Here is an 11,712-nt window from a genome sequence, read left to right as displayed (position 1 = left end):
TTAGAGGTCCACTGCTATAAAAGATCAATGGATTGCTCTTGGTCAAACTTAAAATTTGAAAAGCTCTTAGGTATTCCACAGTCATCTTAGATAATGATACATGCAGCCGGTCCCTTTTTCTCTTCTCTGTCTTTATTTGTCCAATCAATCGCAATTGTCCTCTGAGACCGCACTCTCCTGCAGTCATTGCCATGACAAGTGATAACACCATGACTGTTTGAAACACAATAACTCCGTTCAGCAAGGGCACGGCGCACCGCCAGCATGACTTTTAATCATTGTAGTATCTTCTTCCTACTCAGCAGAGATTGGATAATTACCCCCCCCCCCCACCTCAACTTTGGAGCGGCTAATTAATTAGCATCTCTGCTGCTGGATGGCTTCATTGAGCTCAGCTGTATGTGGCATATACAGTACTGCCCATGATAAAGCATGAAAGTGCTCCATGTGAAATGTGACCCAAGCTTCAAATTGAATTTAACCATGTGATGTATCCCACTCGGGATGAAACGTCATATAGGAACATTGTGTACATGAGTTCCAGTGCCCTCTTGTTGACTATATGGTATTTTATGTTTTGAAAATTGATTTACTTTCAGGTCGTGTCAATTAATCCCATGAAACTGGCACCAATACGATGTAATGATGCTTGGTTTATGGTTGCTAATGGTGTTTATCTGCGATTCACAAATTTACAGTCTAATTTGCTCCTTCATTTTGGTAACGGAATCGCAATCAAAATCCATCCAATTTCCACTCTGTTTATCCACACAAGGGTGTTGGACCCGATCCTAGCTGTCTTCAGGCAGTAGGCGCGGGACACCCTGAACCGGTTGCCAGCCAATCGCTGGGCACACATTGATGAACAACCATCCGCGCCCACACTCACACCTAGGGACAATTTAGAGTGTTCAATCGGCCTGCCATGCATGTTTTTTGGAATGTGGGAGGAAACCGGAGTACCCGGAGAAAACCCACACAGGCCCGGGGAGAACATGCAAACTCCACACAGGGAGGCCGGAGCTGGAATCGAACCCGCTACCTCTGCACTATGAGGTTGACGCGCTAACCACTGGACTACTGGGCCGCCCGTCACCTGAGAAATGACATCCACAATTTATATTGCCAAGCAGAAATGTAAGCATTCCTTTTCTGAATTTCCTACGACGTGCAGCGAAGTCTATTTAAGTCACACTCTGTTGAGTGCTACACATGCAGGGATGAGTCACATCTCCCATGATGCTTCACTTCAGGATGACACTTAAGGGGGGTTATCCCTGGGGTTTCCTTCTGAGTCATCACTGTCAGATTTGATGTCACTAGAGCATCATGGAGGGTGTGTGTGTGTGTGTGTCACTTTGGGGGATTTAAGTTCATTTTGTTAGGTTCTTGAGTTCACCATTCACTTTGACTGCATGAGCACACTGGCCTCTGACTTGCATTTCCTTTGTGAAGTTTCCTCCTGTGTTTGCATGGTTTTCTTCTGTGAGCTTTCTGCCATGTTCCAAAATCATGCATGTTAGGTTCATTGAAGGATAAATTGTACATAGGCGTGACTGTGAGTGGGAATAGTCGTTTGTCCTCATGTGTACGATATTTGACTGTTGACCAGTAAAGGATGTACCGGTACTCCGCCTCAAGCCCAAAGTGAGCTGTCTCCAGCTCACTTGCAACTCTAATGAAGATAAGCATCATAAAAATGCAAGGATGTGGCATTTCCAATACGTAATGACAGCTGTTGATGACAGTTCACATTGAAGCCTGCTTTTGCAAACACATCCAGCCAAAAGACAAGACACCAAATCATCTGTTCCATCCTCTGCCCCACTTCAATTCTCTTTGTTTGCTCTACGTGCCTCGCCTTCATCTTAATTTGAATCCCCCTCCCAAATAAGAAAAAATATCAGATCCATCCATAGTTTGATGCTCTCCTGTTGCCAATAGTAACCGGTGCCGTCCGCGAGTGAAACACTCTCTGCCGTTGAATGGAGCGAGGAATAAGTGTGTTATATCACAGAGGGCCCTCACTACAAGAGCTGCTGTGAATGGGAAGAACAAACAACACTGCGTGGTCACGACCAAAATTGGAGGTTTATGTAAGTTGGCAGGTGTGTTCAGACTCCTATTTTAACATGAATTTTGACTGTGATTGGTTAATTCTGAACACAGCCACATACCCAGTTGTAAGCGGGTGTGCACATTTATTCCAATTGTTTATTTGTACTTTTCTTCAAAAAGATTTTGATTTATTTTTTCAAATGAGTTGTCGAGGCTACAGGTCACATTGATGCTGTAACATCAATTAATAATTTTGAATAGAATAGATTTCACCTTATTTACAAAAAAAATATTTGAGACAATTTAATTTACATTTTTTTACATTATATTTCATATTTCGGATTTACACGGCAGTTCCAGTATGATACTCTAGTACAGGTGTTATAATTATTATTTTTTTTGCATGACGTAGTTGCAGTTTACCTCTCCACCTGATGATGGAGACATCGGACCTGGGCGTTGGAGTTGCGAGGGTTAAAAAAAAAAGAAAGAAAAGGAGGGCAGGATGAATCTCGTCTTTGGGAGTGTGCCAATAACAATCTCAGCTCGGAGGCTGCGCGGAGCTTTTTACTACCAAGGCAAGACTGAGAAGAGGAAGTCCGGCGAGGACGACACAAGCTTGGCTTCGACTGTGAAGCCAGTCCGGACTTGGTAGCGTTCCTTCAGGATTGTTTGGGGTTTTTTTTGTTTTTGTTTTGTTGGTGTGTTTTTACACACCGTTTTTTTTCTGCCTGTCAAAAACTGATAGCCCCGAGGCTGCTTCGTACTGCCTGGATTTATTATACTCTCTATTGGATTATCACTTTGGAGCGAACCGAATTAAATCAAAACGATTGCACCTGTTTGTTGAACCCCCACCCCACTCCCGGGTGGTGCACGAGGACTGTGTGTTGACAGCACCAAGTCACCGAACCGACAACGAGACCCAAAGGCGACCTGAGAAGTTCTGCATCTTGACGGGGGGAAAAAAATCTGCCAACATGCCGCTCGCACAGATTGCCGAGCCTTGGCCCACAATGGAACTGGTCCAGCTGGAAACTGAGGTAACCACAAGTGCAATGTACAGCAGAATTCCAACGTTACATTCAAGTTACTATGCTTGACTTTTTGGGATTTTCAATCAAGTGCCTACATTGAGATAAAATGATTTGAAGAACTGGTAGTTTGCTTGTTTGATGTTGGTGGGAGAAAAATGTTCATAAATGTGTACATTACACATGCATGTTATACCCTTTCCCCTCCCCTTCTCCTACTTTGAAATACCATATCTAATGTGATAATGCAAAAAATAAAATAACAAATCTACAGCAAAAAAAGTACACAGATTTTCTAACTAGCGTGCCTGAGGAAATGTATTTACTACAAATAAACTGTTTATATGTCTATGCTACCGATATATAGTGACAGGCAGAATTAGATCCTATTCCATTCCAAGTGCTGTACAGTACATCTATCCAGGTTAATTGCACTTACTGCCCTCTAAGAGCATAAAATTGTTCAGCCTGTCATTAAACATAGCGGACTCGCTGGCATGAATAGATTAAGAAAGATCTATTGTTTGTTTGAAATAAATTTCAGACCAATTAAGTGAAATTGGATAATCTCTCAGTGGTTAACAATTGGAGCAAAAATAAATGGATACCCCATCATGATTTTTTTTAAAGCCTGTGATTTACTCTTATCTAAAGGAGATGATTCACTTCACATCAGTTATTTCCAAATGTATCTTTATTTGGAAATGTTCCACTTTGTCACGTCAACTCAAGAGCATTTCCAAGCCCAGAGAAGTGCCTTTTAACAGGAGGTATGCTTTTCCACCGTGTTACAGTGCCCCGTATTGAACTTCTCCAGGGAAACAAGCACTGCTGATGGATATCAGGTTTGAACAGTGTGTAAGAGAGAACTCGGTATGGAGACTATGCAAGGCACACACCATACGATAATTGGTTCATAATTAGAGAATTTTCCACCCCTTCCGATCAAAGTTGGCATAGGCCAGATTCTCAGGTGTCTCTAAGAGATGATTCTGACAAATTATACTTGGATGTTTTATTCCTCAATCTCTTCGGGAAACGGCCATGTCCACCAATCGTAAATGATGAATGATGGTAGATTCTTATGCGTATAGTCAACACAGGTGTGTCGTGAGCCACCGACTCCAATAGTGGGATTTGAAACTGAACGCAAGCCAATTAGGAAACTCACTGAAGCTTGGGACGTCGCTGGACGCAAATGGAGGACTAACTGGTTGTTTTGAGGCGCCTGACTGGTTAGCACATATGCCTCACAGTTCAGGGGTTGTGAGTTTGTTACAGCAAAGTAATTAATGCAAATCATGCACATAAGACAAGAGGAACTTTGAACTATGGACGTTTTTTTTGCGGGCGGGGGGGTTTTCTACTGACAAATGAACACAAATTCGATACATTCAATCACTATAATCTAACTGATGGTTTGACACTCCATTAAAAAAAAATACGTTGACTTAACGCGACGGCCAGTTCGTATCGCTCGTCTTCTCTCGACAAGCCCTCTTGATGAAGGTCCCTCTTCTACAGTGTGGCAAAGAAAAATTGAAACATCCACAGTTGTGTTCCACATTCAGTCTTTTTGGAGGTTCAATCACAGTACAAAATGTGCAAGTCTGCCTCGACACCTGCACTGTGACAACCTGTAGAATGTCACTGACACCGTACGATGGAACAGCTGCAGGAATCTGCTACATCAGGCGCCGGGCAAAATGCAATATTCATGCCTTCTGTCTCTGATCTCCCCCCTTTTGTGTGACTCTGTGCGCGGTAAGACACAATGTCCTCAGTCTGCTTTAATGTGAAGATTGATTTGTAGATAGAACATCTCGATAATAGGAGGGAAACATCCTGGTCCTGGAAATTGATATCTATCGTTCAGCGTCGATGGCCTTTCTGATAGCAGAGGGACATCCTGGTCTCAGAAGTTGATCTCCATCTTTTGGCCTATATCGCCTCTCTGATTAAAAGCGGACATGCTGCAATATATGACTAATTTCAACTAGTTGGCCACAATGGGTTTCATTCCAAATTAGACATTTTGGTTCCTCCACAGAAAGTTATAGAAACAATTAATCACACAGTATATCACGAGGAAATGATACATAGCACAGAGGACATTAATTTCCTACAATATGAATAAAAAAACTTGTCAAAGAGTGTGCACAAAATAATAAATGAAAGAAGCAATGATTTATGAATTAATGTCAAACTATCTAAAAATATCTATCTATGTATGTATAGCAGCAGTCAAGGGAACCGATTCCAATGAGAGCCGAAAACTACATATGTAGAGACTGTATCTGCATACCTAAATCGCATATGAACGGCAGCAACAAGATTAGTCAGTAGCATTGTTCAGTAGGCCTATGTAATTTTAAAAAAAGTCAAAATTAGTATATTTAACACAAAAAAAAGGATCGCAGGGGTCGCATGTGACTCCAATGATTCTTTGTATGAGTGTCTGGGTGTGAGCTGTGGCCAACAGCAGGTCCTGGACGAGTCTCCTCATTGTGTTGACTCAGTTTCAATAAACATTGTGTATGTTACTTTAGCTCTCCTTTCCCACATGTGAGGGAATTACACTGCACGATAAAAATCAGTTTAGCAAAAAATAGCAGGGGCGTGAACCATCAACTGCTGTCTAGCGGGGATCACTGTACAATATGTGACAACTACCAACTACACGTGTATATAATCAGTGAGTTGAGTTAATGAGTTTTGACAAATGCACCCATATTTACATTGTCATCAAAACGGGTCACCCTCTCACCTTGTTGTCATTGTATGTAGTAAGTAACAAATTCTTGCTTTTGTCCCATCCACTTGTCAGCAGCACCTCTGAACAGAGGGTAGCGCTGACCCAGTGCTGAAACAGTGTCGACTATAATTGCCTGCCTTTTTATTGCATGGTTGATGGGAGGGAAATGTGCGGTTTTATTTCAAACCAAAAAAAAAAAACCCCGGTGATTTGTCTCTCATCGGACTGCACAATAGTTCTCCACTTTGCATTCATTATCTTCTAAGCTGCGATAAATGTGATCACAGCAGTCACTGCCATTCAGAGTGGGAGGTCGGTGCCATTTCGGCCGGAGCAACCATGCCATTGCACACTTTGCTAGCGCCAGCGTCAGGGAGGCACCTTGGGCCCGTGAGCGATTGAGCAGAAAGAGCGAGCTAATGAGTCAATGCCAAGAGAGCATGTTGGACCACGAGACAGATGGGGTGGTCTTGTTGGCTGACTAGGAAACGAAAAGGCGGGCCAACCTGCTGTGCTGTGACATGATGGCTTCCATTGAGCGGCGATGCTTTATGAGGTCTGGTCCAGGTCCATTTGGCTGTGGAGTTTCTTTTTTTTAACATTTTTTTATTCAAGATTGTTATGCGCTTCACTCTGACTCTGATTTCTAAGAGTCCCTAAACTTAGGGGACTACGTTTAGGTACATCTGCTTCATCAAGTTTTTTTTTTCCTCCCCTATTTGAGGCCGCTGTTTTTGGATGAATTTTTATTGGAGGTTTTAACTCATTCACTCCCAAAGATGTTTTTAAACGTCTTTTCAGATTCGGTCCAGAATTGGCTGGTACTGAATGAGTTTTAATGGACGGATGTCATTGTTGACTCCAGCCCTCCCTATTTTTCATGTGTTGGGTTGGATTGGTTATCTCAGGGCACTATTCAAGGGGCGTTTTGACATTCGCAAATTCACCAGCGTCACATCCCCGCAGAATTGCCGTTGTTCCACTGTATTAAACAGGCCTGAACCCTGCTAGGCTACCAGGATAAAATGAGATTGGGCGTTCTCAGAGTAGTATGGCTTTCCCCCAATTAAATTAAATCAGTAACTTATTATTTTTGACGATCCACTTTGGAATCAGGGCTGTAAGAGCAAGTATCCAAGTTGCAAACGCGGCTACCCTCTTTCAAACTTTTCCAGCTAATTCCTCACTGTCAAAGCTGAAATCCCTCCTGGTCCGCCACGCTTGAAACGGCTACGTCAAGGATGAAAATGTAATTTACGATTAAACCTGATAGCAGAGGTTGGAGAGGGAGTCATAAAACCGTTTGATTGATGATATGCTTTTATGTCTGTGGGCCAATGACGTCTGATCCAGAGTGAATCAGCACTGATAAAGAGGGACCAATCATCCCCACTGCTGTGCCTCCACCAATGACTCAGTGCCACCTTCAATGACTTCTGGCATTTGTCACGATACTGCCAATGAGCCGCAGGTCCCGGTTGCCACTAGATCTTGACCGCCTGAATACAGAAACTTTCACTTTGACTCGAAAACTTGCAGACACTGTACTTCTGAGATTTGTATTAAGGAGTGAAAAAGTGTTCATATTTACGTAGAGCTGGCCAGAGAATGAGGGGGAACCGACTGAAACTATTTTGGATTAGTTTGCACATGATATCTCGGGCCTCATCAAGGAGAAAGTTGGGTCGATGGCTCGAGAGTGTGCCATGTTTGCTGTCATCGTCGACCAAAGCAGCCATGTGTGTGTGTGTGTGTGTGTGTGCAAGTTCATGCCTTTATCTCTTGCGCAGGATTAAGTGCAGCTAATCTGGGTGTGACCTGCGGAACACCTGAGCAAGACTGTAGGAGTGAAGGAGGACATGTGATATCTCAAAGGTTTTGCGTGGCTTCTTGTTTGTTTAGCCGGTTAGGTAAACCATATGGGTGTGGAACCTACCTCGAGAGCCTTGAGTTCACCACCAGATGCCTTCCAAGATGTAGAAGATTTTCGAGCCGTGTTTTCTATCTAAAGAATGTGTGATATTACCCACAGCCTCAGAATGCTCATACTGAACATCAGACGGTTTCACACAATACTGAAGTTCGGTGTAGTGTTGACTGTTATACTGAGCAAGCGGAATCACGTCTGCAGAATGCCACATCACGGACTTATCAAAAGTGTCGAGTAGGTTTTTGTTGGCGTGACTGAAGGTACAAAGGTGGAAGACCTCAGAGAGAATGGCTATGTAACATCAAAGACAAGCCTTTTTTTTTTTTTGATGGGTTCTTCAAATTTCATGGGACAAAATGACCACGATGTTTCAAACGCATCACTTGCACTAAAAACTCAGAAGTTGCGCAAATGAACCGTTGAGAAAAGCAGTGTGGGCAGGAGGCAAAAAACAACAAAAAAACCCTGTGATTATATTGGTGATTTTGGTGACAGACATGTTAGATACATTCCACACCAAAAAAAAAATCTAGCTGGGGACAAGTTTCTCAAATTTACATCACAGTTTCTTAATGCAATACGTTCACCCGTTGTGCTAAAAGCTAATGCTAAATGTTTCAGGTATAATTTTCTACTTCTTTTGCTTGCTGGTATAAATCAGAAACCTCAGCCTAAAAGGGGCAAATAAATGTAGTTAATTCCCATTGAGTGGCATTAGAGGACACCAGCAAAGTGGTCTTCTATCAATATTCGCCGAGATGCCGAGAAATTTAGTCGGCTAGGATTACAAAAAAAAAAAAAAAAGCTAAACGGTGCTTATTGTATTTCTTGTCTCCTGGATACCCTGTTATGTTGGGAAAATGCATTTCTCTAACCAACTCAAACAGCGCTTGTACCCTGAGCTTGTTGAATTATTATTATTATTTTTTTTTATGACCAGTCATACTGCATGGAATTAAAAGTTCCGCCTTCTCGCCTGTTAAGTCCTCCCGCAGGACAAATATTTGCACAAGTACAATTCCCACACGTTTAATCGCAAGGCCTTCTCGCTTATTAACATGTTGAGCCTTGTTTATGTGTGTGTCTGTGCGTGCGCATGCCTACGCTCTCATTGAGGAAGCCCAGGGGAGCGCCGTCGCGATTAACTGGGCCACTTGGATCGGCCATGCGCGGCTAATGAGATTGAACGTGTCCAAGGAACAAGTCTCGGAAGGACTGCTGACCACATGCTCGACATGCACACGCAGACCCTTGCCATGGCAGATTTAAATAAAAACGACCACGCCGTGCATGTGGAAATGGGACTTGGCCATAATAGCTTCAAAGCCCTGTTGATTGCACGCTGGCTTTTATTCGGGAAAGTGGCATCTCTAATGTCGCCATGGAGACCTCAGATCCCCTGTTTTTGAGGGTTTTATGACTTGTGGTCTAAGAAGGAGACATCTTGTGTTTGGGCTTCTAAATATTCTTTCTGTCTTTGTCTTAGGGATGGGCAAAGTGATTGAGTCATTGATGAGTTGATGGTAAAGAAATAGGTTGATTGCGTGAATTTGATTGTCGATTAGTCATGCCTTGAAGCGACTGAGGAAAAACAGAGTGCCCTGAACTGGTTTGCGTCTAAAGAAAAAGACGATGCTGCTTCTTCGATCTGCATTTAACTCATTCAATCCCAGCCGTTTTCTCTGGAGCAACCCCCTCAATCTCAGCGTTTTACTGGGTTTTGACTGATCTTGCAAGGCCCACAGAATATTTGGTTCTAATGCTGTATAAACATGGAGCCTACCAAAATAAATTTGGACTCTCTTATTTCAGCAGAAAAAAAATTGTTTTTATCTTTTTCCATTCTTCAGCAATTGACACTACAAAATGGCTAAGTTTCATGAAAATGTCGATTCCTGGGCAAAAAAGCGACAAAAAGAGCTTTTTGTAAAAGCATGCATTTCAAGCACGTGAGGCACCACTGCCACCTACTGGTCGCTTTTTTACATGATTTATAATGCAAACGGTTTATTCTCATTCACAGATTGACCCTCCTCTCTATGACGCAAAAAAAAAAGACTTAGGCGTACAAGTACGTCCTTGGTGGGCGGGGCCTAATTTAAAAAAGACGTACAAGTACGTCTTGTGGAATGAAAGAGTTAATTGAGAAAACTGCGCTGTTCTTGGTTGTTGAAGTGCCTTTAACCCTAATTGTTCCTTTCGTTCCATTTCGATTATGAACGAGGACAGTCCAATCCTCTCAATTTCATCTTTTGCAGGTTACAATGACCTTAGGTGGGTGAGACTCTTAAAAAGTGTTGAACGGTACGGTTTTGCTTCTTTGCCTTGCCTTCTTTTCGGGGCATCACAAACACTGCTGTAAAATCCCTGACGTCGTTCATTCCTGACTTTCCGTCGGTTTCTTTAAAGTACCCTGAAACGTAATTTGGTCTATTACTTTGCTGCTTAATCACCGCCGTCGCTCCATGCGGCCTCACTTTATGGCTCTCGGCGCTTATACGGCTGCATTGACTCGCCTCGGTCGAAGTCCAATGAGCAAGTTCGCAAAAAAATAAAAGACACCATTTTTGGACCCCGTACCTCCAAATAAGCACTTTCCAAATGGATTGCATTGCATTAAAACGAATCGCGTGGCACACTCGCGTTGAGCTTTTGGTTGTCACGGCCGCTGCTCGTCATTGTGTTGACTGCCTGCTGTACTATGCACAGTCACAGTCTACAGGAAGCAGGAGAAGGAAGAGGGCACAGAGGATGTGAAAGAGTTCATGTTCGCCCCTTTTCTGAGTTCAAATCAGCCATCATAAAGAAAGGGGTGGGGGTAATGCACTTTTTATGAAAGATCTTGCCACATGCAAGAACTTTTGCCAAATTGATTGTGTGGTGTTGATTTCTCCCCCAAAAAGTTTCTCTTTTTAGCATCGGCGTTACAACGTTGTGCATCATGAAAGGACCACAGCGCTCATTTGAACGTCTTGAATGGATTTACAGGTTAAGGCCTTGAGTGAATGATGTCTATAATGAAGTCTCAGCTCAGGGTTGGAGTGATTTCTGTTTTTCTTATCCAGAAAGCTTGCAGTAAAAGTGCAATTGTGGAATTTGTGGAATTCATCAGGAAGGGAGGCGTTCTTGGCGCAAAACGGGAGCAGAATTCCAGCAGATGTTACTCTTTGAGCTTCTTATACAAGAAAGCAATTTTACATGTTTTAAATCACATTTCTGGGTGAAAAGTGTCAAAGATGCAATTCATCTTTAAGGGTGGGGCATTTTTTCGACTGCTAATGGACCACATTTCTCACCTCTCCACAACAAAACTAATGCAGTCCAGCTTTCCATTATGACAAAAGGGGGCGGAGCTAGGAGGTTGCAATGAGGCTAACTGCCACTACCAGCACCAACATGTGAAGAAAAACGCAAGCACCCATGAAACCGTTGATTGAAACTTTGATCGCATTTTCGTTTGTTGGGGCAGCACATCATTCAGCCACCAAACTACATTTGTTACTTATTGTAGCGAACTGTGCATGAGATGCATGCAGTGGGCACGTCGGCAAAGACGATTAGCACGTGTACGTTCGGAATGTAATCAATTAAGTCAAATTGATTGTTGATTAATTGTCGTGAAGCAGCTGTGTCAAAATGGTACCTCACGGCTTGGTTGCAGACAGTAGATGCGCTGTTTATTCAGAGTTTGCCGTCTAAAGAAGTACAGTGCCACATCACTTAATTTGCAAAATATCCCTCGTACAAGTGGGACCGATGCAGTAAACTGCAGTAATCCTGAATATTCATGCACAGAGTGACTTTTTTTATGTATCCTTGGACATGTAGCAGCGCATGAGTCACCCTCTCAAGATGAGCCCCACAAAGAGTAAACAACCCCGCTCTTGTCCCAAATGTGAAGAGGCAGCAAAGCGGCAAAGTCGCCGCTAAAATGT

At 42.9% G+C, this 11,712-nt stretch overlaps 1 protein-coding gene across 2 annotated transcripts in view; it reads left to right on the top strand.

The window, feature by feature from the left end:
• The first annotated feature begins 2,573 nt into the window (after positions 1 to 2,573).
• rps6ka1 (ribosomal protein S6 kinase a, polypeptide 1) overlaps positions 2,574 to 11,712 on the top strand; it is a 35,180-nt gene continuing 26,041 nt past the window's right edge. For both annotated transcript variants that reach the window (XM_052086282.1, XM_052086280.1), the window contains exon 1: positions 2,574 to 3,101. In XM_052086282.1, the coding sequence (XP_051942242.1) occupies positions 3,039 to 3,101 (63 nt within the window). In that variant the 5' untranslated portion in view covers positions 2,574 to 3,038. The remainder of the gene's footprint in view (positions 3,102 to 11,712) is intronic.

The sequence above is a fragment of the Hippocampus zosterae genome, chromosome 14 (genome assembly GCF_025434085.1).
Source record: "Hippocampus zosterae strain Florida chromosome 14, ASM2543408v3, whole genome shotgun sequence".
Taxonomy (NCBI): domain Eukaryota; kingdom Metazoa; phylum Chordata; class Actinopteri; order Syngnathiformes; family Syngnathidae; genus Hippocampus; species Hippocampus zosterae.
This window is presented reverse-complemented; position numbering and strand designations above follow the sequence as displayed.